Consider the following 27,959-nt stretch of genomic DNA (forward strand, 5'->3'; position numbering starts at 1 on the left):
GCAACCCCCGCTTTCAAGACAAGTAAAAGCGTGACAAGCGAGTATTATTAATGTGTTTTTATGTCAGAATATCTTGGGCTTGTATTAACCACAGGCATAGTAGACATTTGAACAAAAAATCTATTTTTTTTAAACCCCTCTGACTTCAGGATATCTGCATCCGAAGCGCTAAAATGCAGAACTGTACATAAGCAGGCAAAAATGGGCACAAATCTGTATTTTTGTGAATAATGTCTTGCCAAATCGTTTCTTGAGAGTGTCCTGTGTGCATTTAAACTTAGAGGACGATGCTGACCGCGGTTCTGTGTTTGACCATGTGACACACTGACACACTTCCAGTCTCTCAATGTTTGTAAATCTCAAATTAGCAAAAGCCAAGTGCATATCTTTACCAAATCATTATTTCATTTAGGCGTTGTACCGCTTTCCAGAATTTGGTATGTCATTAACAAATGGCGCATTTTTAAAAGCAAAATTGGTCTTTATATTGTGCTTAATCTATGTGATTAACATCCATGCTAATCTTCTTATTAGTGTGCCATGAGGACAGAACATGAGGAAACGCATGCCTCAGTCTCACTTCCCAAACTACATTCTCAAGATGATAATAGTGACATGGACCTATCGAACTCTAAAAATAGATCTGTGAGGCAGCTAAGCCAGGTATTGTTTATGATGTCTGCTCATGACGCAGGTGAAGAACTAATCTATTATGCGGTGCTGAAAGACAGAGCTGCGCATAAGGAAATGATTTAGCTGGAATATTCAAACGACAGTTTGCTCAGAGGCAAGCTTATCCAGAGGAATCTGTGTAAGCTCCTAAAGACTCCCGCTGCTCACCTGACCTGCTCTGGGCCACATGGGTGCTGCTCCGCTTAACCCTGTGGAGTCTGGAGCACTGAATGGGTTATTTCATTACGTAATGTATCTGCCATATGTCCACTCTGGACAGTTTAACTGTTTCTTTCAAAAAGACCACAGTGACAATCTGTTATTTCAAGTTATTTCAACTTCATTTTTATAGTAACAAAGCTAATCATGTATTTGTTTTTTACATTAGTCACATGCCAACTCTATAAAGTTCACTAAAGAAATTAACAGAAATTGTCAAAAACTGAGCAAATGAAACAATATACATATAGTGGTGATTTTATATATTATATATATATATATATATATATATATATATATACCACTGTGTGTATGTATATAAACCTTTAAACCTTTGTATATCTGTCTATCTATGTACCTGTTCACACACATATACATAAGTGCATGTGTGTGTTTTGTCATTGTGTCTTTAAATAAAGCAAATATCAAGGTTGCGGCAAGTAAAGTTGCAATGAACATGAATATGGCCAATTATTAAATAATGTAAATAAAGCAAAAATAGGATTATCGTCCTTTTTTAAAGCACATGGGTTAAATGCTTTGTTAAAACAAGTGTGTTATTAGCACTGCAAAGGCTTTTGCAGTTATTTTAGGTACTTTAGATCTTTTTCGTTTTATAAGAAAACGAGGTAATTCGTTTCTGAGACAATCAGCGTTACGCCACAAATGCTGCAGACTAAGCTTTACTTGAACCGAACCCAAAACATAAAATATATTTCTGCAAGTTCTTTCTTTCATTGATCAAAGGGGACTCGAAGATCGACAAGGTTTGAGATCTGATTATTCTCAGTGACCAGGTCTTCGACTGCGTTTAAAAAGCATTCAAAGGTGTACAAAACCCTGCCAATACAGAAAAGGACAACAGAGTTATTCTTGAACGTTGGCACTTAATCACGGTGGTGAAAAGCTTAGAGACGAGTCTGTGTGGGGTTGACAGTGCAAATTGTCCTTTTGACCTACTCGGCAGGCCAATTAGCTCATCTAAGCTGTCTATCTGACTCCTGACGGCTCTTTCAGTGATGTTATAATAGGGACGGTTATGTCATTGCCTCTCAATCATAGAAAGGTTCAATCCAATAACTCCTTCTTGTTGTTGTAAGTGACTAATTCCAGAACACAGTCTGTTAGCCTTTAAATCAGAGAGGGAAGCTTTGTGTTTTGTGCCTTTCGTGGCCTGTGCTTCATGCTGGTTGTAATGGACATGTAGTGTGTAAGGATTTGAGAAAGCTGTGTAATTATCCTCAGTGGCACACTGTGTTAATATGTACATCAAGCATATTTGCTAACAGGAAGTTGCTACAAGAGGTATATTATTTAAAAGGCATTCTGAATGATATCCTGTAGTACTGATATCTTAAAATAAACCCTGATTTGTAGTTTTCATCACTGGATGGGATGCCGTAATGGCTGATGATGATTATTTCCTGGGATACAGAATTTGCTCAAAATGTCATGTAGGAAATGTAAAGTGCATTACTGTTCCAGCATTTAGAATATAAAAATATTTAGATGTATTGTTGTTTATTTAAATGCAATTAATGTTTTTATATAGCAAGAAGCATTGCCAAATGACAGTAACAACACGGGCATCTTTTTTAAAAAATCTATGAAATTCTGTTCTTGCGAATTTTCGATTTAATCAAAAAAGCTCGACAAAAAGAAATGTTACATGCTTTCCAAAATAAATCAAATAAAAATTAAACAGCACAACTGTTTTCAGGAAAGATAATTATAAATTACTGTTTAAAAACAGAGTTTTTAGCTCGTGGAACAGTTCTGACCTTTATGTGTGTATTGGTCAAGTCTGTCTGGGGCAGTGTCTGCTTTGTAGTTTGACCCACATTGCTAATAGAATTAGCTCTTCTGTGCTCTGCTAAGTCAAAGATGTTTTTGGTCTTTAATATTCTGGGGATCCTTTCTAGTAAAGCTATATTGTCAAAATGTTCCTTCACTGTAATTTTAAATATGCCCCAACGGGGTCATTTTAAAATTTATGATGCAGTGAGAATCTCTGATCAGATTCTAGAAAATGTGCCTTCAGAGTACACTTATGCTATTCTGATACAGGCTCACGGGTTCTTGCTTTTATTAAAAAGATCTTAATATCTTTAATAATTGATTGCAAAGTCCTAGGGTGTGGAACGTTCTGTCACGTACAGTCTGTTTCTTTCCTATATATATAGAGTATATTTTCATTGCATTCAGTACAGCAGGTTCATTTGACCTGTGCTTTGATCTTTTTAATTTGATCTAACGTTACATTAAATTTTTTATGTCCTATGTTTTAATCCTGTATAGGTCCCTCACATGGTGACTTCTAATGTCAAAACTATAAACCAGAAACATGGTCATTCTGCAACAGGTAAGGTTCCTATGCTCTTGCTTAATGCTCAACATCTTAGTCGAAATTCTATCATCATTTATTTGTGCCACACATTTTGGTGTTTTTGTTGTTAAACACACAAGAAGAAATTTTGAAGGTGATGTAACTGCACACGGTAACCACTGACTTCCATAATATGCAAAATAATAACATAAAGTCAGTGGCTACCATCAGCAACATCATTTTGTGTTGAACAGAAGAAAGAAACCCCTGTGAAGTAATCCCCTTAAATGACTGTTTTTGCAATCTTTTTGAAATTTGTAATGACACAGATTTGATTTTTGATGGTCTGTCCCATAGGGGGACTATGTCTGGTTGGACCTCAGAACAGGTCGTGAGTTTGACGTCCCTGTTGGTGCCGTGGTCAAACTCTGTGACTCTGGTCATATCCAGGTCTTGGATGATGAAGGACAGGTGGGCTTTTTAGTGTGTATTAATAGTGCCCAACATGTGAAAAAAGACCAGTTAATGAACTATAAATGTTGTTTATCTACCAATCATAAAGGAAGTTTAATTGAATTGTGAATTTTTATTTGTTTTATTAGTAATAGTCTGTATTTTCCTTGTAGGAGCACCGGATTGCTCTTCAGAATGCTACAAACATCAAACCCATGCACCCAACCTCCATTCATGGGGTGGAGGACATGATCCGTCTCGGGGATTTGAATGAAGCTGGTATCCTCAGAAATCTCCTGATCCGTTACAACGACAGGGTCATATACGTAAGCGTGACTTTTAACATGTCTCTGTCTGGTGGTGTTCATTTTATTACTATGGAATCTACAGCAGCATAGGAAACTTCATGACTGGGTTAAAAAACCCAAAAGAGTTATATAAAAATGTCCTGGCTCTTCTAATATTTATTATGGTAGTGAATGGCTGTTCAGATTTTGAAATCCAACAACATGCATCCATCTACCATAAAAAGTACTCCACCGGGCTCCATATTAAAAAAAACTTAATTAACTGCAATCTCTTGTTTCTGATAACTCTTGTACATAGTTGTTGTGAGACTAGAATATTCTCACTGCAGCTTATGCTACATTTAACCCCTCAGAATCATGTGGAGTATTTTTTTATGATGGATGCAGTTTTTTTAGCTCTACCCCCATTAACTCAGATTATATTTGTCTGAAAGAAGAAAATCATATATATGCCAGATGTCTTGAGGGTGAGTAAATCATGGGGTAATTTTCATCTTTGGATGAACAAACCCGTTTAACGTCTCATACTGCAACAAAAAATTCAACATTTAGACCAGGCATGCAATATGCATTTAGCATATTGTTAGGCAATAGTCAGATTCATATTTAGGCTTATTTTGATCCATTCAATTTGATGTTTTTCTCACTGTATATGCTCTTTTACAAAGATTTACATCAGATTATGAAAATAAAATAGGTTGAAAAACAGCTTTAAATTGCAGAGGACATTGGCTCGTTTCTGCTTAGCATTAATTCTAAGAAATACATTTTTCATGCTTCAAAGCTCGTTCATTTGGGGGGGAAAAGGACTGTCGTTAAAACATTGGCATTGATTTATGGCTGTACAACGTATGGAGACCAAAACATTTTACCTTTGTTGTAGCATTTACAGAATGTGAAATCAGGGCATGTGTTTTCATTTTGTAAAAAGATTGAATGAATGATTTGTTTTGGTCCCTTAGATGGTATGGCTTTTTTGCTCGTTGTTTTTGTTTCAGGCTTCAGTAAATTGGCTTCTTGAAATGTGACCTTTTATTTTGTTTCATCAATGAATCCCCTTTAGCCGTTCTCACCACTAGAATACCTAATGTAATGCATTGTAACTTTGTCATAGGCTTTTAAAATAATGTTTGAATCAGTTCAATCACTTGGTATAGGTAAAATATCTTACTGTAGGGTCATTCCTCTGTCATGAGGTACACCACTGCTAGGATTCATTTGTATGTAAATGTGTTCTAGCTGCTCAGATTTATTTACTTTGACTACAGTATTAAAGGTTTTTCAATCTTCATGTCACATGCTCTTTCTTGATGGTATGAAGCACATCGTGGATGGATCTGACTGATTCATAAACATAATAAACTAAACTAAACATAAACTCCACTTTGACCATATTTGTGTTTCGATTAAAGATGTTTTTCAGTGATGCTATTCACCCGAGCAAAAGAGCTGAAACATGGAAATACTGTAATGGCATCTGTTTGACAGTTTGAAAGAGGATCAGGAAAGACAATGATGTTACATGAGGATAACAGCACGTTATGCAAATGTCATAGGTGATCGTACAGTGTTTAAAATCAATACAGTCAGTATTTCAACATTTTTGAAACACAAAGGTGAGAAATACTGTTATTGTATCAGATTCAGAAATGACTCTTGGGAGTCAATTGTAATGAATCATTCACTGACTAGGTGAGTCTGATTCATGCAGCCAACAATTTCAAGACTGTTTTGTGAATCTTTTTGTCTAACCTTTTAAAGAGAGCAGACTCAGAATCTTCCAACTGTCACCAGCGGTGCCTAGATTTAATTACGTTTTTTTTTTCAATCTGGAGCCCCGTAACCCCTTAAATTCTATGTTTGAGCCACAATATGTTTCTAATCACGTATTTCAGACATACACTGGGTCTATCCTGATAGCGGTGAATCCATACCAGCTCCTGCCCATCTACACACCTGATCAGATCCGTCTCTACACAAACAAAAAGATAGGAGAGATGCCACCACACATCTTTGGCATTGCGGACAACTGCTACTTCAGTATGCAAAGAAACAACAAGGACCAGTGCTGCATCATCAGGTAAGACTGTTTTTTTTTTTTTTACCACAATGCATTTCACTGGTTAGTGCCCATAACTGTGTTGAACACGTGCATGTTCAGCGGTGAGTCTGGAGCTGGGAAGACGGAGAGCACCAAACTCATCTTACAATTCCTGGCAGCTATCAGCGGCCAACACTCCTGGATTGAGCAGCAGGTTCTGGAGGCCAACCCTATTTTAGAAGGTCAGATTATCTCTAAACCTAATGACATAAACCCTGTCCGTCTGACACTGCTCTAGTGATTGCCAGTGTTAGTTTTGTTGCCAGGTCACAACACGGCACTGTGATTTGCTCTACATCTTATAAGTAAAGAAGCATTCACACTGCTTTCACCGGACATCATCCATTTTTAATGAGACCTGCCGATTTCCTTTTATTTAAAGTGGCTCGCGACCTCCGATAATTTAGTCACTGTCAGTGTGAATGGGGCTTAACGCTTCTTGTTGCTGCACCATATCAGTACTTATGGATTCATGCCCAGCTTCTCGCATGCATAAGCCTCATGAGCAAGCATCAGGCTTTGAGCCAGAACTCAGGCTGTTTGTTTACCAAAATGTGTTGATAAACTAACACTAGTGTCACTAGTTAATTACAATGTACTATGAAATGAGGGTGGTATGCCAATCAGAATAGAATTGAATATTCCTTTAAAAAAATAGGAAAAAAATTTCCCACTTTATATTAAGTGTTCCTAATACCTATGTACTTACATAGTAATTAGATGCTTATGTAGTATTTAACCACAGTGTAAGTGCATATTGGTACATAGTAGGTAATGTTTGAGTAACTGTACATATATAAGAATTTACTAAATGTGTAAGTACAAATGTGTAACAGGACATTGGTAACAATAGTTTTTTGTAATGAAAGTACAAATGCATAACAGGACTTATACCAATTAATCACGATTAATCGTTTGACAGCACTAATATATATGCAAGAAATGTATATTGTGTGTGTAGAGAGAGAAATTAGAAAATGTTTTCTTCAGTGTGTTGTCAATTCAAACTCCAACTCGTGATTTGAAAAAAAAGAGCCTTGAATTCACTAATTTGCTCAACCATGTACGAAAGTTGGCAGGGCTTTTGTAACTACAGCAAACTTTTTGCTGTTCTAACACAGTTTTGTTTTTTTGTTTACCCCGTTCCCACAGCATTTGGTAATGCCAAGACGATACGCAATGACAACTCCAGCCGGTTTGGAAAGTACGTAGACATTCATTTCAACAGGCGGGGAGCTATCGAAGGGGCAAAGATCGAGCAGTACCTGCTGGAGAAATCAAGAGTTTGCAGACAGGTCAGAGAGAATCAGCAGAACAAGTCTCTTTATGGTGATCTCTAAACAGTGATTATGTTCAACTGTCTTTGCAGGCAGCCGATGAGAGAAACTACCATATATTCTACTGTATGCTGGCAGGCATGAGCCCTGATCAGAAGACTAAATTAGGCCTAGGCCTGGCCACAGACTACAATTATCTTACTATGGTGAGGGCCTGTTTTTATCAGACGACTAATGCACTTGTGTGCTTTTTCTCGTACCTTATAAATGCCATTGAATAGATTTTTCCATTACAGGGATAGATCACCCAACTATGAAAATACTGCTGTACTTCTGAACCTGAATGAGTTACTTTCTTCTGTGGAACACAAAAATTAATTATTCCTGCGTCAGTGACAATTTAAATGGCATAAAGTGGCCCGTGTGAATTGTGTACTTTAATCGACGTCTTCTGAAGTCATATTAACTGTTTTACGATACTTCATTATTGTGCATTTTGCCATTGTGGACGTTGACAGTTCCAGTTTCCATTTACTTTCACTGAGTGGAAACAAGCAGTTAGGACAATTCCTCCTGCTGAGGAAAATAAGTCATACCGATTTGAAACAAGAGTAAGTCATACAGGTTTGAAAGTGTAAGTGAAAAATGTTCGGTGGAAAATGTTTTTTAGTGAACTGTTCCGTTAACACAACAAGAAAACATTAGCAGTAAAGGAAGTAAAAGGCTTGCGTGTGTGTGTCCGCTCTCTGTCCTTCCCTCTTGGCCCGTCGTCCAGGGAAACTGTACGGTGTGTGAGGGGAGGAACGATATGAAGGAGTACTCCAGCATTCTGTCAGCCATGAAGGTCCTGATGTTTACTGATATTGAAAACTGGGAGATCTGCAAACTGCTGGCTGCCATCCTGCATATGGGCAATCTGCGCTTTGAAGGTGGTTATTATTAATGGAAAGTGTTGTTATTAATAATTGCTCGCTCACAAGAGCGACATATGAGCTAAACTGCACATATCGTTTGTGTTGCCCCAACAGCACGGACGCTGAAGAATCTGGACACCTGTGTGGTGGTTCGCTCACCTGACCTGGCCAAAGCAGCCACGCTGTTGGAGGTGAGGTTCGTGTGAATGAACGAGAGAGCTTTAAAATGACATAAAAGGCCACCTGAAACCCATTTGAATTTTTTTTCGTATTCTTTTGAAACAAATATACAGTATGCTCATTTTCACCTCAGAGTGAAAAATGAATAAAAAAGTGAATACAACTTTTTTCGGAACATGAGACTTCATATCTCACAAAGTGAGTCTTCCTTGATTTTGTGATTTTATATCTCATATAAAATTAGTTACTGTAATTGCGACTTTATGTTATAAAATGTTGCTGTTGCACATTATTGTGAATATATTTAATAATGTGACTCTTTTTATTTATCAGTCAGTGACTTTATATTGCACATTGATCTTATATCTAACAGTGTATATTTATATCTCATTATTCAACTTTCTTGTTATAAACTTTATCTAGCTTCCATAGAAACAAGATATTTGTGTCTGAGACTTTATTTTAAGCTATGAAATGAAGTGACTGGTACAAAAGTGGGCTTTTATTACTAGAATTGAGCAAGACTTGAATGTAATTTGCTAAAATGCTCCAATAGCGTTAGTTAACATTAACCAATAGACCACACAACCTAGTTAAGGTTAAAGTGATTTTCCACTGAAGAATTGTGCAGAATAAGGAATGTAAATAAAGTAAAAGTACTTATACACATACAACTCTGTATACGTCTATTAGCTGGTTACATCCATTTATTGGCATCTTAAAGCTGCTTTCACTTGAAGGGGTTTGTTTCTGCTGTCTTATTCAGATTCATCTCTCTCATTAGCTCTGTGGTACTGTGTTATCTGTGTAGTTGAGGGAGGGGAGTTCCAGATAAATGTAGTCATTAGTGAGCATCAGACTTTCGTTCTAATGTTATTATGGTAGACAGTGGCACAGCATGACGAGTCTGTTCAGACTTCCTGCCGGCAGCACTCTGCTGTCATTTCTATGTCTTTCTGCATATTTCCAAAGTCCGCAATCTTTGTTCTGTTTTCAGTTTGGTTTAAATGGCTGTGGCTCAATGCTGTGTCTTAAAATCATTTTCTTTGCTTACGTCTGCCCCCTGGTGGTAGGATATAAAACATCACATGCATAGTCATAAGGGACATTTGAGGGGGACATTTTGCACCATATTAAAATGACATGGTAAAAAAAAAAAAAAATATATATATATATATATATATATATATATATATATATATATATATATATATATATATATATATATATATAGTGTCATTATTTATGCATTAGTTAAACAATTTCAATATAAAAAAAGTATTTGGCAACACCTAAAATCTTAATGTAAAATGCATTACAAAAGGTTATTAGAGGCTATAATGCATGTTTGATGATAAAGATATTACATTTTCCTAATTTGCACTAAGAATTGATATGTGCTGAAATTTTTTTTTTTATTTCTGAACATTGATTTTAACAGTGTATTGCTATGTATAAACATTCAATAACCTTCCTGTTTCTTTTTTTATGTAGACTACAAATCGTTATATATTTACCTTTGTTATTGAATTGGTGGGCTATCAGTGAACTATGCTGGTTCTTTTTGCAGGTAGACCCTCAGGACGTCATGACTTGTCTGACCACACGTACACTGATCACCAGGGGTGAAAGTGTGTGCACCCCTCTCAGCGTGGAGCAGGGGCTGGATGTCCGTGACGCCTTTGTCAAGGTGAGATTGTTCCCAATCAATAAACAGCCCAGTTTTGATTCTCAATTTGTCACAGAATTTGTCAATATACACTAAGTGGGCGATTTTTGTCTCCATCAGGGAATCTATGGCAGGTTATTTGTTTGGATAGTGGATAAAATCAATGCCGCCATCTATAGGGTTCCTTCCACAGAAAACAGGACTGTTCGCAGGTCTATAGGCCTGCTCGACATCTTCGGCTTTGAGAACTTCACTATTAACAGGTAAGTACTAGTAAATAGAGCATTCTAGATTCTTTTAGTCTCTGCAAACACAACCGGTCTGCCTCAAGTCTTGCACCTAAAAGGCCCTTTTTGGTCAAACTGGTACTAATCTTACTTATATTTATTATGCTGTAGTTTTGAGCAACTGTGCATCAACTTTGCAAACGAGAACCTGCAGCAATTCTTCGTTCGCCACGTTTTCAAGCTGGAGCAGGAGGAGTACAACCTAGAAGATATCAACTGGCAGCACATCGAATTCACCGACAACCAGGATGCCTTGGATATGATTGCCATCAAACCTATGAATATAATTTCCCTTATTGATGAGGAGAGCAAGTTCCCGAAGGTAAAGTTTGAGTTTGTTGATGTGCTGTGCATTTGTACTTTACACCGAGCACCACGGAAAATACTTGGTTCAGTTCTGAGTACCTATCTTACATCATTTTTTTCATTTATGAGTTGAACAGAGGACATGACCGTGTGCTGTGTTTCTGTTCATGCGGTGTTTCGTAGGGAACAGATGCTACCATGCTGAACAAGCTGAACTCCCAGCACAAACTTAATACCAACTACATCCCTCCTAAGCACAGTCACGAGTCCCAGTTTGGCATTCAGCACTTTGCTGGAGTGGTGCACTATGAAACTAAAGGTAAACATTACTGAATTAAGCAATTAATAATAATAGTAACAACAACAACAAAAGAAGTAAGTAAGATTCTATATTTTATATATATATTGTAATACTATATCACCGTATTATTGTTTATACAGATTTTTGCATAGGAGTTGTCCCTGAAAAATCATATCTTAAAGACCCTAAACTTCTAAACAGTAGTGCAATGTATATAATATTATACAATATCATTATTTGCCCCTTTCAGTCAGTAATTTCCACTCAAATCAATGCTGTTTTTCTTATTTACTTAATAGCTGCTTAATAAACAATCAAAAATAATATACAATCAGTCTGCATTATTGCATCATTTGAATTATTTGTTTCTAACTCTAGTTTATCCCATATTCATAATATAAAACAGTCATACAATATGAATTACAATATTCATGCTTTCATTAAAAACATGATCCCCTCCTGGTTCATTGTTCAGGTTTCCTGGAGAAAAACCGAGACAGCCTCCACAGTGACATCATCCAACTTGTGCACTCGTCCAAAAACAAGTTCATCAAGCAGATCTTCCAAGCTGATGTTGCTATGGTGATGCCCTTTTCCAATACCAAATCCATATTTGCTCAGCATTAATATGCTCATGACATGCCAGCGAGGCCGCAGATCTCTGAGGGCCAAATGCTGGCCATGCAGGTTTATGTCAGGGATGCATATTAAAAGCTTGTATAATTGCCCTTGAAAAAACAAGTGACTGCTACAAATGAGAGAACTTTAGTCTTTAACGTGACTCTGTGTGACAGTGTCAGCACAGTCTGACTAACCCTGCCTCTGTAACTCACTCTCTCCCTCTCTCTCTGTGGTGATGTCAGCCCTAATCTTTCTTGGCTGATTCTCAACAGACTTGGCTCAATTCTGTCTCTGTCTCTCTCTCTCTCTTTCTCTCTTCTATCCTCACTCTGTCCCTCAATCTTTTACCTTATTTTTGGCCTCAGTTTCTGTGTGGCTATTTGGAGCCCACTGCGTCCCTTCAAAAGGTAATCAATGGCGTGGTTTGTGTCCCTCTCAGACTCCTATTGAACTACATTTTCTCAATAGTCCCTTACTAAAACTCATTCCTGTGGTTTTCTTCTCCTTTGGAAATGGGTTCTGTTGAAGTAGTCGGTAAGGGCACGCTGACAGAATAATTTAATAGCTCTAACAGCGGCATTATTCTCCAGATGAATTGAGGAAAAACGTTAGTCATCACAGACCGATTCTGTTTCAAGTTAAATGCGGCTTGTTCTCATTGGTGTTTTTCAGCATTATTTTGAGTTTTTTCTTCTTCTTTTTTTTGTGAGAGAGAAATTCCGTTTACTTTTTTCCTGCCGCTGAGTGAAGATTGAGGGAAAAACTACTAGATTTTCTTTACAATGCCTTCTTAAAGCATTTCCATGTAAAGTGTATGGGATAACAGCAAGAGAGAGAAGGATAGAGAAGGATATACGATCCAATGAAGATCCTGAAGAAATGTGATGAGAGAGGGAGAGAGTATGAAAAAATTACATTTATTAAAGGCAGGAAAGAAAGAAGAAAAGAATGGACCAAAAAAGGGCCACACAGAAAGGTGAACTGGCGTCTGTGTGATGTTTATAGTATGAGTAGTTGTTGTAGTTTTGTGTGATGTGCTGTTGTGACGTGTGTTTTTGTGTGAGGTCCCCTCTTGTGAGTTGAATTTATTTTCTGTGTGATGTTGATTGAAAATGTCTGTGTTTTCAGGGAATGGAGACAAGGAAGCGTTCCCCGACTCTGAGCAGTCAGTTCAAGCGCTCACTCGAGCTGCTCATGAGGACGCTGAGCGTGTGTCAGCCTTTCTTTGTGCGCTGTATTAAACCCAATGAGCTCAAAAAGCCCATGGTAAGTAAAACAGCGTCTTTGTGTGTGTTTGAAGATAAGATGCAGATCGTGTAGACTTGTAAACATTTTGTTAGGCATATATGTTAGGCTTAAAGTTTACGGAAATCTTAATCATTAGAAAAAGATGATAAGGCTAAAGATATAATCCTATTTTTTCAGAAGAAAAATGTCTTACTGAACCCTGAATACCAAATTCATTTTCTCCTCTACAGATGTTTGATAGAGGACTGTGTGTCAGGCAGTTACGCTACTCTGGGATGATGGAAACTATCCGAATACGCAGAGCTGGATATCCCATACGCTACACATTCGCTGAGTTTGTGGACCGTTATCGGGTTCTTATGCCTGGGGTCAAACCAGCCTACAAACAGGCGAGTGTAAAGCACACTGCGTTAATGCAGTCAACAGATGTGACGCGCAGGTCTGGAGTATGTTGTTTGTTTGACAGCTCTTATTGAAGTTTTTTTTCTGTGCCCTCTGGTGATGTTTTTTTTTTTTTTTTTTTTGACAAGTGCTGACATTTTGTAGCTCTGAATCTGTGTCCTCTTACAGGAAGATCTGCGAGGGACCTGTCAGCGCATTGTTGTGTCAGTTCTGCAGAGAGACGATGACTGGCAGATGGGAAAGACAAAAATCTTTCTAAAGGTTTGTCACAAACAAACAGGTTTGCCAAGATTTGGCTTTGTTGTATATTTGTGACTAATTGTATCTTTGGTCTATACTTGCTTTAGGATCATCATGACATGCATCTGGAAGTTGAAAGAGATAAAGCCATCACTGACAAGGTCATTCTCATCCAGAAGACTGTGAGAGGTCAGAAAGAGAGGTACGAGCAAAAGAAGAGAAGACATAAAAAAAGAAAGAAAAAATTACATCTAAAATGATATTTTATCAAATTGTTATCTTTCTTTTCTAGAACTAACTTCCTAAGGGTTAGAAAAGCTGTGACATTAATCCAGCGAATATGGAGAGGCTACATCTGTAGAAAGCACTACGCTGTGGTGAGTTGGCATGCTCTCTGTAAAACCTTAGCAGAGATAATATGCACTGAGAATTTGTCTAATTATAATTATGCTTTTATTTCAGATGCGTGTAGGTTTCTTGCGGCTCCAGGCCTTGTATAGGTCACGGAAGTTGTACCTGATATACCAAGCATCCAGGGCACGGATCACTCTGCTCCAGGCCTGGTGTCGTGGTTTGCTGGTGCGGCGGACGTTCTCAAAACGCTTCCATGCGGTTCTGACAATCCAGGCTTATGCACGAGGAATGATAGCACGTAGACTGTGCAAGCGTCTCAGACTAGAGGTCAATCTACATTCTACTCATCTGTTCATCCAATCCATTAACCCATCCATCCATCTGCCTGTCTATCCATACATTTACCAATTCATTCATCTATCTACCAGTCGGTTTGTCTGCTCATCTATCTATCAATCCATCTGTCCATCCACTCATCCATCCATTAGTCCATCAATTCATTCATCCATCCAAACCTTTGCCATCCATTCATCTACCAATTTATCCATCATTCATCTGCCAATCCTTCCATCCATCCATTTATCTGTCCATCTATCCATCCATCTATCCATCCATCCACCAACCTGTCTCTCCATCAATCCATCTGTTCATCCAATACACCCACCCACCAATCCATCCATCCATTCATATACCCTTCCATCAGTCCATCCGTCCATCCAGTTACCTATCCATCTATCTATGTACTAGTCTGTTTATTTATCTAATCATGTGTCCATCCACTCATCCATCAGTCCATCCATCTACCAGTTGATCCATCTTTTCATCCATCAGTTCATTGATCCATCTACTCTCTCATCCATCTGTCCGTCCATCCATCCATCCATCCATCCATCCATTCCATCAGATACTTAACTGTGTGGTAATAAAGTTTGTTTTCTCTCTGTTTAGAGGGAGCGACGGCTAGAAGCTGAGCGGCAACGTCTGGCTGAAGAGGAGCGTCTGAGGAACCAGATGACGGCACGTAGAGCTCGAGCAGAGGCAGAGAGGAAGCACCAGGAGCGTCTGGCCCTGCTTGACCTAGAGCAGAAGGAGAGAGAGCAAGCAGAGCGGGATGAGACGCGAAGGAAAAAGGAGCTTCTGGAGCAGATGGAAAGAGAAAAACAGGAGCCGGTCAACGACTCTGACATGGTAGACAAGATGTTTGGATTCCTGGGCAGCGCCAACTCTCTTCCCAACCTGGAGGGTGAAGCTCCAGAAGGGTTTGAGGTGCGGGACTTTATGACTTAATCTCTGTAATTTACCTTGCTTGGCTTTCACATTATCTTTGATTTTGTTTGGATGTGATAGGATCTTGAGAAAGTTCCAAGGCAGTTTGAGGAAGTAATTGATGAACCTCTTCCACTTCCTGATGATGAAGAGGAAGACCTATCGGAGTATAAGTTTGCAAAGTTTGCTGCAACCTATTTCCAGGGAAATGCCACACATACTTATATACGGCGGCCACTGAAACAACCTCTGCTGTTCCATGAGGATGAAGGAGATCAGCTAGTATGCTTTATTTATTTAAATGTATCATTTATACTAATAATATAGATTATTAGATGTGAAATTGTAACTGCTTTGCCCATACAAGTTTTTTTATGTCTTTAGGCTGCACTGGCTGTGTGGATCACTGTTTTGAGGTTTATGGGAGATCTCCCTGAACCCAAATATCATATCAGCATTAGTGATGGCAGTGAGAAGATTCCAGTTATGACTAAAATCTATGAGACTTTGGGGAAGAGGACTTACAAAAGGGAGCTGCAGGCCCTGCAGGTGGATGACGAGGTAAGACAAGTGAGGCGTTGGGTGTTGTGAAAATGAGAATAAATCTTAACATCATCATTATTAGTATTCTAATAAAACACAAAAATTGTATTTTACTCAACACTGTATTTCTAAAGGAACATTAACCTCGGCTAGCAAATACTGTGAAAAAACAATTATCCTTTGTTAATAATTGACGCCCAGAAAGCTAATGTTAGATTGAACCTTATTGTAAAGTGTTACTTCTGTGACGTCTAAGAAAGTTTCTTTATTGTTTCCAGAGTTCCACTACTGACATCCAGAAGAGGAACAGTGTACGGCATAAGCTGGTGTCCCTCACATTAAAGAAAAAATCAAAGATCACAGAGGAGGTCTGTAACACTTATGTTTGTGAAAACCATGATACTGTACATTTTCAGCATTCTTTGATTTAATAGGAAGTTAAAAATGAATAAATACTATTCATTTAAAATTATAATATGTTGTAATATTATAAATGAGTATAATTTGGTGAATAAAAGTACATTTTTCATGTCTCTGTTAGGTGACCAGACGGCTAACCGACAGCGATTATAGTCTGCAGGGAAACAGCATGCTGGAAGACCGGCCCACCTCCAATTTAGAGAAGCTCCACTTTATTATTGGCAATGGCATTTTACGCCCTGCTCTGAGGTCAGTACATGGCAAATGCATATTACTGGTATGCTAGTGCTGTTGAATGTGCGTTTTATCTGAATCTGGGTTTGTTTTCTCTCCCAGAGATGAGATCTACTGTCAAATCTGTAAACAGCTGAGCCAGAATACTTCCAAAAGCAGCCATGCCCGCGGCTGGATCCTGCTGTCCCTCTGTGTGGGCTGCTTTGCTCCATCCGAAAGATTTGTCAAAGTAAAAAAAAAAACATTTTTTATTTTTGGGCTGGCAGGAAATAAGATTGCATGCATTTTTAATTATCCTAATGATCCTAAACCAAAAAGAAACTGTATATTTCATTCAAATCTGGCCTCTTTAAAACTCTTTTCCCCAAATTAATTTTTTATCTACAATTTCTCTAGTATCTACGGACATTCATTAACTGTGGCCCGCCTGGTTATGCACCTTATTGTGAGGAGAGGCTGAGAAGAACATTTGCGAACAAGACAAGAACCCAGCCTCCCTCTTGGCTTGAGCTGCAGGTATTTTAGGACCCACAGAAGCCATTAGATCTTTTGGAAAATATCCTGTGGAAAATATGAATTAATTGGCTGGATCTTTTTCTTTCCTCCTCCAGGCCACTAAATCTAAGAAGCCCATCATGTTGCCAGTGACCTTCATGGATGGCACCACAAAAACCCTGCTGACTGACTCCGCTACCACAGCCGAAGAGCTCTGCAATGCTCTGTCAGACAAAATCGGACTGAAGGATCGCTTTGGCTTCTCTTTATACATTGCTCTTTTTGATAAAGTATGTTAATGCATATCCTTTAAGATATTTTAAAATGCAATGTATTCCTGTGATGTCAAAGCTGAGTTTACTGTAGCCATTATTCAAGTTTTCAGTGTCACATGATCCTTCAGAAATCATTCTAATTTGCTGATTTGGTCTCAGGAAAGATTCTTTTTATTAACTTTGAAAAGGGTTTTGATCAATAGAGTGTTCAGAAGAACATTGTGACTTTAAATGTGTTCACTGTCACTTTTAATCAATGTGTTAATTTCCTTTTTAAAAAAATGAAGACCCTCATAATGTACATCCTCCTCAGGTTTCATCGCTGGGCAGTGGGAAGGATCATGTGATGGATGCCGTGTCACAGTGCGAGCAATATGCTAAAGAGCAGGGCGCTCAGGAGCGCAACGCTCCCTGGAGGCTGTTCTTCAGGAAGGAAATCTTTACGCCCTGGCACAACCCTGCCGAGGACAGCGTGGCCACTAACCTCATCTACCAGCAAATTGTGCGCGGGGTCAAATTTGGGGAGTACCGTTGTGATAGGGTGAGAGCTGCTGTGAACATATTTCACATTGCCTTATAAAAGTTAGCTGAATTGCATTGAGCAGGTATATGCATGGGCTGTATTATTTTAGGAGGAGGACCTGGCTGAGCTGGCCTCTCAACAGTACTATGTGGACTATGGGTCAGAAGTCCTACCAGACCGTCTTCTGTGTCTTATTCCAACCTACATACCAGACAGAGAAATTACTCCCTCCAGGACCGTGGAGAAATGGGCACAAATGATCATAGCAACTCACATAAAGGTATACATTTGTAGTTTTAATACAGTGACTTTTTGTTGAGTTACTAATATTTTATTTCATATAAAATGATGATGGTATATTATTTATTATTGAAGCACTTTTAATATGCATATAATAAGTAATATATAATAATAATTAATAAGATTATCTAATTAATTTGCACATCTTTTTTATAACTAAAGGTGAGTACCACTATTACTGATGTCTCTAGGATTTTTTTAACCATTATTACACGTAAAAAAAAAAGAAAGAAAAATCATATAAATCAATGTCATTTACCTGTGCCCTTCAGCAAGTAAACAACGAATATTGAATAAAGTTTTCAAACACTAAATACTAAATAAAATACTAGTGAATCCTTAAAGCTACAAAAGTTATTGATTTACTTTTTAACTTTTTTTTATTTACATTCATCATGACAGCTGGGTTATTAGTACCCTAGTTATTAGTTTATTTGGCTGCTGTTACTTTAAGAGCTGCCTCTGCAAATCTGACACACATGCTTGTAGTTCATTCGCACCTTAATATGAAAGCGTGTATAATATGTGCATGCAGTTCATAACAGTATAACATATGTTTTTTACTGACATATGACCACATATATCACCACATCTCATCTGACCACAGTTAACTGTTGCTCTACTGAAGATCTACTGAAGTCATCTGTACCTTTTCCACACTTGTTTGAGTAGCACCTTTCACTAAGGAAAAGGAAGTGCACGTCTAAAAAGTTTCCCATTCGATATGGTCATAAAAATCTTAAAAAGAGACAGAAGCAGTAGTTGTGAGTGGAGTGGCCAACACTAGCTCCGCCCCTTTGTTGGTGATGTTAAATATTTTAAAAAGGGATAAATGAATCTCCTGCATTAAACGCTAATTTTGACAGCCCTAATTATTAGCACTAAATTAGCACTAAAGAAAGTTTTTTAGACACAAACCTCACCATTTTCTGAGAATGGATTCACATTTACATGATAGAACAGCACGTACAACTGAGCAAATCTATTATTAGCCTTTCCATTATAACCGAACGTACACTCACAGCACATATCTGTGCCTATGTCTTCATTACTGTGTCAGGCTGTGTCTGACTGACCCCGCGGTATGTTCTCAAGGACGGCAGTCTCATTATCTTAGAGCAGTTCCTATATCTCCACCTAGCGCTAATATGATCTCACAGCTATGATTAACTCTCTAATCTAAGTGTGTGCCGGCGGCGACCTTCACACCTTCTACCCCCCTCACCTACAGTATGGCGTAACAGAATGCAATCACAGGCCCCTGAATATTTGAGACAGTTCTTTTGGCTTCACTATCATGTTATGGATTTGTAGTTTAGGTCAGCACTCTGTGCTAGCTCGTAGCGGTTGATGGACTAAGCAGGTTGAAATTTGATTGACCGTTCCTGTGGGAGCATTAATCACGTGTTGCTTCTTTCAAGGGTGAAGGCCGTTTTAATTACCCTTCTACCTTTTATAGGCTAAAGTGATGGACATGAATGTTTAATAATGCCGTAGATCAATTTTATGGATCGTGGTAATGCATGAGTTTGTTACATTTTATGCTTATAACCAGGTGACGAGAGCAAAGCTAATTGTCTCTGAGGTAATCGCCGATATTGTGCTACTCTGAGGCCAAGATATTGATGATTGCATCTCCTCAGGGAATCTACACACAGAAGAGGTTTGACTCGCAGAGAGTGAAGGAGGAGGTGGTGGATTTCGCTCGATTTAAGTGGCCTTTGCTTTTTTCTCGCTTCTATGAGGCCTTCAAATTCTCAGGTAAGACTTACAGGAAAAAGTTTACCCCTATTCTTCATTCCTAAAAAGAATCGGTCCGATTTTTAAACAAGTCACCGTTTGGGAAAATTGATTTAATTAATGTTGCAACCCTCATAAACTCAGGGCAGATAGTATTATTTATAATTAACCTATAATCCAAACCTATTATTACAAGATTGAAAAAATATGCCAATTTAGGCTTTTTTAAAAAAAATTGGGAATAACAGTTAGCCACTGGAAAAGCCCACTAATTTGGGTTTGTAATCTGAATATTTGGTGGTTACCCATTGACTGTTCGCCTTAGTGCCTTGGTTTTGTGATAGGAAAATTCAAAAAAAGAACACAAAATAAAAAAAAAAATCCTTTTAACCACAAATGGCATAATTTCTGTACATGTTTATACAGTATGCCAGTTTAGCCTTAATGCTTCAGCCTCTATTCATTGCAAATTGCATGGAACAAAATTGCCAGTGCGTCATTCAGATTTGTGTTCCATAGTAGAAATTATTGTTGAAGTTATTCTGTAAATCGTATAAAATAAATAGTAAGACATATTGATCTGATTTGGTATGATAAAGCTTTCTGGCTGTTGTTTTTGTTCATTTGCAGGGCCTAGTCTCCCAAAGAATGATGTTATAGTGGCAGTGAACTGGACCGGAGTCTACTTTGTGGATGAGCAGGAGCAGGTCCTTCTAGACCTTTCTTTCCCAGAGATCACTGCAGTCTCCAGCAGCAGGTACAGTAGCACATCCATCCAAACCCACTTCATATGCTGCAAATGTTCTTTATATTACAGTGTTAACTATTTTTGGTCAATCTAACACATGTATGCAGAGGTGGAAAGCTGCAGGGACAGAGCTTCACTCTGGCCACCATTAAAGGAGATGAGTACACCTTCACATCCAACAACGCCGAAGACATCCGTGACCTAGTTGTCACCTTCCTAGAGGGCCTGCGTTCTAGGTCAAAGTTTGTGGTGGCCCTGGTGGACAGCCATTACCCTGGTGAGCACATACAGGAAAGACAAAATCATCATATTCGATCACACACCTAGCAGACTTAGGGTTTAAGACAAAAAGTCCAGCATAATCAATAAAACATCTACAAGACGCTTATGTTTTTCTTTGTTTTTCCAGCTGGACATGACTCTTTGTTCCTGAGGTTCTCAAAGGGAGATCTGATCTTTCTGGATGAGCACACTGGAGAGCATGTCCTGAATTCAGGCTGGGCTCACGGGGTCAATGACAGAACCAAAAAAAGAGGAGACTTTCCTGCAGACAGTGTCTATGTGCTGCCCACCATCACCAGGCCACAATATGATATTGTAGTGAGTGTGATTTCATTCAATATATTGATTGTATATTCTCTGAAAATATTGCAATTAGAGGGAAAATGTTCTCCCTCTAAATGGGTCACAGTATTACTTTAAGGGTGCATATTTTTACTCTAAAGTGCTAGTTATGGCACAGAAATGTCCCTTTAAGGCTTACAAACTGTTGTACCCCCAAAGGTACAATTTTGCACATTTTATTCTGACAATGTGTTGTATTTATTTGTGGTCAAAACACAAGCATTTGCACCAAAATACGTCACTAAAACTCAAGCAACACCTGAGATATCGCACTCGCTCTGACCGTGTCATTTCTGTTTGCTACAGTCGTTGATTACCATGTCCCCAGACCAGCGTAAGGACTCCATCAGTCTGTCCCATCAGAATCAGCTGGAGAGTGGGGAGAAGGTTCAGCCGTACACTCTAGAGGAGTTCTCCTACGATCACTTCAGGTGTTTGAACCTTCTTCAGCACCTTTCATCACCTTTGTTGTGTCTGAATGGAAAACTACTATTAAAGTTGAGAAAGTTGCAAAACAAGTGCAAACATAAATGTTTATTATATTTCTAAAGGGAGTAGAGCCTTATTTAGACACCACCCAACCAGTTTCATCATCTGTCCAATAACATTTAAGGAGTAATTAAACCAAAACCTAACTCTAACCACACCATAATTGTATTCTGTCACTGCCCATCTTTTTATTTCTAGATTCATTACATCTTCTGATATCTTTCCATCCTCTAGACCGCCTTCCAAGAGCACGCTGAGTCGTGTGATCATCAATAAAGGCAGAGGGAAGGATAAGCTGTGGTGTTGCACCAGAGAACCTCTCAAACAGCCTTTGCTGAAGAAAGTCCTCAGCCATGAAGAGCTGTCCCAGGATGCCTGCCAGGCCTTCATTGATATCCTCTAAAGCTAACATTTTGACAGTTAACATGTTAACTTTATAATAGCAGTTTTCTTATTTTGACCCTTGACTCTGTCGTACCTATCATGAAGTACATGGGCGACTATCCCTCAAAGAGAAGCCGCTCGGTCAATGAGCTCACTGATCAGATCTTTGAGGGGGCTTTAAAGGCAGAACCTCTCAAGGATGAAATCTTCTGTCAGATCATCAAGCAACTGACCGAGAATCATGTTAAGTAGGTTTTTCCTAGATATTGATAACTTGATACAGTATGTATTCTATTCTGTTATTCTGTTATTTTTAAAAAAATAATAATAAAGTAAAAGTAAAACATTTTTTTAATAATATTAATATATTAATTATATTATAACTATTAGAATTGGTCAATTTTTATATGTGAAGAGTTTTTGATTAATTTTCAAAAATCATGAAAAATCTATTTTGTGCATTCTAGATAATCTTAGTCAAACTTCAGTTGGGTTATTTTAATCAGGTAAATACTGAAGCTAACTAACACATTAAAACACAGTAAAACCATAATAAAATAACAAAAAAAGTTTTTACACAAAACGCTTCATATTTATATTTATTATATACAATATATACTTACAAAATTACATATACAACAAACTGTATATAACAGCTATTTTTGTTATTATTATTATTAGTAGTAGTAGTAGTAGTAGTATCTTCTTACCATTCATTTTATTCAAATTTTAAGATGTTAATATAATTTATAAAATTTCTTATCAAATACATGCAATTGTTTTGCTAAATTGTGATTCTGCCTGACAATATTTGCTCACAGGTTACAAACAGACAGCAAATTAGACCCATTATTGTGAAAACAGCTAATGTGGATCAGTCTGTCCCCTAGTGGTCAACTTGCAAATGACCAAAGCTGCTTTATGTTATCAGTGTTAACGCCACTGTTGCCTACTGAGTCGGCTGACAGCAGCTCTGTGTGTTCAGATACAGCGAGGAGAAGGGCTGGGAGCTTCTCTGGCTCTGCACTGGGCTTTTCCCTCCCAGTAACATGTTGCTTCCTCATGTCCAAAAGTTCCTGCAATCCAAGAAACATAATCCAGTTTCCCCAGACTGCATGCAGAGACTTCAGAAAGCTTTGCGGTAACCCTCACAGCACATGCAAACACGCATATCCAATGCTACGTGGAATTCCCCTAAAACATTTTTCCTTCACATACAGAAATGGATCCAGAAAGTATCCTCCTCACCTTGTAGAAGTGGAGGCCATTCAACACAAAACTACCCAGATCTTTCACAAAGTGTACTTCCCTGATGACACTGACGAGGTGAGAGATCTGTTACCTGTGTGGCATGTTGCGTCTATCCTCCTGTGGGGGTGATATTCTTCATCTCTCTCGTGCTCGGCTGTGTTTATTTATGCATGAGGAAGCAGAGAGAACGCCCCGTTGTGCTCTGACCTCATTTGCATCCTCAGTTAAGCATAAAGTTATGTGGTGCTTCTGGAGAAAATGGCTGAAGAGAGATGAAGTGTGAATACTCAAGACTCCAGAGATTCATTTCCTGTTTGGTTTAAATATAGCTGAAATCTGGCCTTTTTTGTTATGTAAAATAATACAAATGGGGTAGACATGGATTGCAACTGACAATCCAATTTAACAAACACCAGATCCATAATCTAGCTACGTATATATAAATCAGTGAATTGTACATTACTTTAAATTGAAGTATTTTATTATTGTATATTGTAATATTCTGAAAGTATAGAACATTAAATAATTTATATATATATACACACACATACACACACACACACATGGAATTGAAGCATTTACACCAGTTTTATTTTGATATCAATTGTTAATATTTTGAATTTGATTTTATTTTTAAAGTAGTGCTGTTATACAAAATTATAACAAAAATAACAGTTTATGTGTACTGTGTATATTCATTTTTTATATGTCATGTATACAAATATGACCACATGCATGTATATGTTTCAGAACAATATGTTATTTTTATATATATAATTATTTTAAATAAAAATGATATGTGCATAAACATAGACATTAAATACATTATTAATAAATGTTTTCAATATATATTGTGTGTGTATTTATATAATAAATATACAAAAAAGACACACACATATATTATGCAAACAAAAACTTTTATTTTGGAAACGAATATTGGCAATTCATTGTTTGACAGCACTATTTTAAAAGTTCAGTTTTCTCTTTAATTTTTGTTACATTTCGTTTTTTTCTTTTTTGTATGCCTACATAGTAATTAATTTCTATTTAATTTTTATTATTTAAGTAGGCTACTAAATACTTATTAACACAAAAACATAAATGTTGCCTTTGCAACTAGCTGAAATAAGTGAAAGGGTTTTTTTTTTACTCTTAGTAATGAATCTAATATACTTGATTTACACAAGTGACCTCATAACTAGCAACTGACAGGCATCTAATAGTGCCTCTTTTTGTCAGCAAATGTCCCTTACTTTATTTATTACTTATTTCCTAATAGGCTTTTGAAGTTGAATCGAGCACAAAAGCCAAAGATTTCTGTCTGAACATCGCTGGCAGAATGATGCTCCAGTCTTCTGAAGGCTTCAGCCTGTTTGTCAAAATCTCTGACAAGGTGAGGCTAGAGAGCTGTCAAATGTCTGTTCTGTGCCAGTTTATGACACACTAAATAACTCGAGGTGATTTTTACGTTACAGCCTTCCCCTGGACTGCGTGTCTAATAATCAGCAGTTATTTGTCAGGGTGTGTGTGCGTGTTATATTTGATAAGTCAGTATTGGGTTAAACGTTTCAGGTGATCAGCGTGCCAGAAGGAGATTTCTTCTTTGACTTCGTGCGGCATCTGACGGACTGGATCAAAAAAGCCAGAGCTGTGAAAGACGGTGATTATGAGTATCGTTCATTAACGCGATGCATATATTGAGTGTGAAGATGTGAGTCGTCAATGCTTCTGTTGGCTCTGCAGGCACAGTGCCTTCACTGACCTACCAAGTGTTTTTCATGAAGAAACTCTGGACCAACACCGTCCCAGGCAAAGATCCCATGGCCGACTCCATTTTTCATTACTTCCAGGTGGAAAACTGTCTTTGTGCTCAGTCTGTGAATTCAAAACTCTGTGCGACGCTCAACTTGCTTGCGTTTTGTTCTGAACTTTCTTCAGGAGCTCCCAAAGTATCTTCGTGGCTACCACAAGTGCACTCTTGAGGAGGCGTTCCAGCTGGCCGCGCTCATTTACAGAGTGAGGTTCGAGGAGGACAAATCACAGTTTCATAACTTCACCAAGATGCTGAAGGAGCTTGTTCCTCAGGACATGATGCATCAGCTGTCGCCCGACGACTGGAAGCGGGTGAGAGCAACACAAACGCTTGCTTCTTACATTCATTCATGAGAAGCTGATGCAGTGAGTCTCTTTGTTTTCGTCTGCAGCCTGTCGTTACGTACTTCAATAAACATGCAGGGAAGTCTCGAGAGGAGGCTAAACAGATGTTTCTGGAAATCATTTACAAGTGGCCTACTTTTGGATCTGCATTTTTTGAAGTGAAGGCAAGTTTGTGAAAATACGATGCAATGTTGAATTACTAAATGGTACATTTCTAAAACAAATAAATGCTGTTTAAGCGCAATGACATTGTCCTCGCTTCAGGATTTTCGTATGTCCGTCTTTGTAAATTGAAGTGATGATTTTCGATTTTCTCCCACAGCAATCCTCAGATCCAAATTTCCCAGAAGTCCTCTTGATAGCAATCAACAAGCATGGTGTTACTCTCATTGACCCAAAAACAAAGGTAGGTTTTTCCAGAACAGTGTAATATATAAATGTCAGATTTAATATATTATCATTTTAGCCTAAACTACAAACTTCAGTTTGGAAGTCTGTTATATTTTGCAAGACTGCATTTCTTGGATTAAAAATACAGCAAAATAATATTGTAAAATGTTAATACAACAACAAACATTTCTATATTTGAATAGATTTAAAAATGTAATTTATTCAAGCTCAATTTCCATCAGCCTTTACTCAAATCTTCAGTGTCACATCTAAAGAAATCATTTTAATGTGCCGAAGAAACATTTTTTATGATTATGTTGAAAATAGTTGCTGCTTAATGTTTTGCTGGAAACTGATACATTCTTTAATGAATATTAAGTTCTAAATAAAGTTACCGATAATAGCGTAAAAATCAAATAATGTGTCTTTACTCTTTAATTTATATTTTTACTAGCGCTGTCAAACAACTAATTGTTAATCACTATCAAAATAAGTTTTGTTTACATGGTATGTGTGTTATAAATACAAACGCACGCATGCATTTAGTTAATAAAAATATGTTGCTTACATATTTAATATAAAAATGTGAATACATGTAAATATTTTCAAAATATATGCTATGTGTGCTAGTGTGTGTATTTATATAAACATAACTATACACAGATATATTATGTAAAAAAAAATTATTTTGGATGTGATTAATCGTCCGCCTACAAAAAAAAAATTAGTAACCCCCAAACCTTTAAAAGGTAGCGTGTTTTATTTTAGCATTCATATTTCAATGCTGATGCAGTCGACATCCTTTTTGAGTTAAAAACTTTTTGCATTTGCTCACCTGTCCACAGGACATATTGGGCACACACCCCTTCACCAAAATCTCTAACTGGAGTAGCGGACATACCTATTTCCACATTACCATTGGTAACCTGGTTAGAGGAAGCAAACTGCTGTGCGAGACTTCACTAGTGAGTCCCCCTTTACGTAAACTATACCGTAGTGTTAATCGGATTGTTAATCAGACGGCGTGGTACCAGTTTAACCGTGCGGCTGACTTCATCTTCTGCCTTTATTTCCTGTTCTCAGGGATACAAGATGGACGATCTTCTCACGTCTTACATCAGTCAGATGTTGACGACCATGACCAAGCAGCGCAGTTCACGTGTAAATAACAAGTAACATGAAAGGCTGTGATAGCGCACTGTTTATTTATAAGCACACGGACTCGGTTCTCATTATATCCTAGATCCATAATTTTGATACACGAAAACAAACTGAATCTGCTTTTAGCGTTATTACGTTTTCATACTGGAGCCTTAATTGTACATTGTGAGTTTAATTTATTTTGCAGCTTTTCTCAGTCTTTTAAAGTCAATGAAGAACATGTTTAATTGACAGTCTTGTTGCCTTTAAGTTTTAGGCCCTCATATGGTTTTACTCTGATACCAAATTGAAAGTCTATAAAGTCAGATCAAGTTCATGATTTTTCAGGTTATTTAATGAATGATTTGCACGTCTCATTTTGCCAATTAAATGCGTTATAAGGATTTAGGATGCTGCAGAATTTGGTTTTGCCCTTTAGCTTAAAGACTTACAAGATTCTCCTCTTGGTCATAACATCTCGGCCATTTATGTGACTACTTGTTGAAATGATTGGAGCAATAATGTCAGTGACAACAAAGTTTAATTGAATCTAAAAAGATATTCTTATATATTTCTCAATAATATTTCTTTATTACCTTTGTAAATGCTTGACCAGGTGATGCATGTTAAAATGTATTTTATAAATTAAAAGATCAGCTATGCGACTACAATCATTATAATTTCCACACAAGATATTTAAGATAAATCTTTAGGCATTGTCTAATTTATTTATTCTTTTTTTTGTTTTGTTTTGGTTTTTAGAATGTATGTGTTTATAGTTTGTAATTCTGGTCATTCCAGTTTTCTAGTGTTGGAAGCTGCTGTTTATAAATAAAACTAATATGAGATAGCTTGGTTATTTTAATGTGATTCATGATACGTTTGTTACAATTATTGATCAATTCTAGATCGTATGACCAATTATATGACATATATAATGCAATACGTGTGACATGAACCCCTTTATAGGTCTAGTCGTGAATGACTCAAATTTATTTTTAAATTGTTTAAATATTGTTATAGTATTCATTTATATTTTTTCTTGTCATTGTTTTTAATGTTTTTTATTTTATTTGTTTAAATTTTAGTCATTTTAATAATT

The 27,959-nt window shown here is 37.4% G+C and overlaps 1 protein-coding gene across 1 annotated transcript; it reads left to right on the forward strand.

Moving 5' to 3' along the window:
* Positions 1-3,235: 3,235 nt before the first annotated feature.
* On the forward strand, positions 3,236-27,708 carry myo7ab (myosin VIIAb). The gene is made up of 47 exons (XM_043222208.1): positions 3,236-3,253; positions 3,575-3,688; positions 3,844-3,996; positions 5,874-6,058; positions 6,140-6,261; positions 7,232-7,374; positions 7,449-7,562; positions 8,132-8,285; positions 8,385-8,461; positions 10,021-10,140; positions 10,240-10,382; positions 10,518-10,728; positions 10,896-11,031; positions 11,489-11,595; positions 12,763-12,900; positions 13,113-13,271; positions 13,453-13,545; positions 13,632-13,726; positions 13,817-13,901; positions 13,987-14,205; positions 14,827-15,144; positions 15,226-15,426; positions 15,529-15,705; positions 15,966-16,055; positions 16,229-16,356; positions 16,444-16,570; positions 16,738-16,857; positions 16,953-17,126; positions 17,425-17,652; positions 17,744-17,914; positions 19,578-19,695; positions 20,305-20,431; positions 20,530-20,699; positions 20,832-21,022; positions 21,353-21,477; positions 21,770-21,927; positions 22,014-22,167; positions 22,905-23,060; positions 23,140-23,245; positions 24,450-24,563; positions 24,743-24,830; positions 24,914-25,020; positions 25,109-25,294; positions 25,375-25,491; positions 25,650-25,733; positions 26,563-26,682; positions 26,801-27,708. Exons 1-47 carry the CDS (start codon positions 3,236-3,238, stop codon positions 26,891-26,893), a joined length of 6,534 nt encoding a protein of 2,177 aa, XP_043078143.1. The 3' UTR covers positions 26,894-27,708.
* Positions 27,709-27,959: the final 251 nt, after the last annotated feature.

Source organism: Puntigrus tetrazona, chromosome 21 (genome assembly GCF_018831695.1).
Source record: "Puntigrus tetrazona isolate hp1 chromosome 21, ASM1883169v1, whole genome shotgun sequence".
Taxonomy (NCBI): domain Eukaryota; kingdom Metazoa; phylum Chordata; class Actinopteri; order Cypriniformes; family Cyprinidae; genus Puntigrus; species Puntigrus tetrazona.

Bases quoted from the DNA above. Each gene is read 5' to 3' on its own strand.
- myo7ab (XM_043222208.1), top strand. The intron at 13,272-13,452 runs GCGAGTGTAAAG...GTCCTCTTACAG, and splicing joins TCAAACCAGCCTACAAACAG to GAAGATCTGCGAGGGACCTG. The intron at 21,478-21,769 runs GTGTTTGAACCT...TCCATCCTCTAG, and splicing joins TTCTCCTACGATCACTTCAG to ACCGCCTTCCAAGAGCACGC.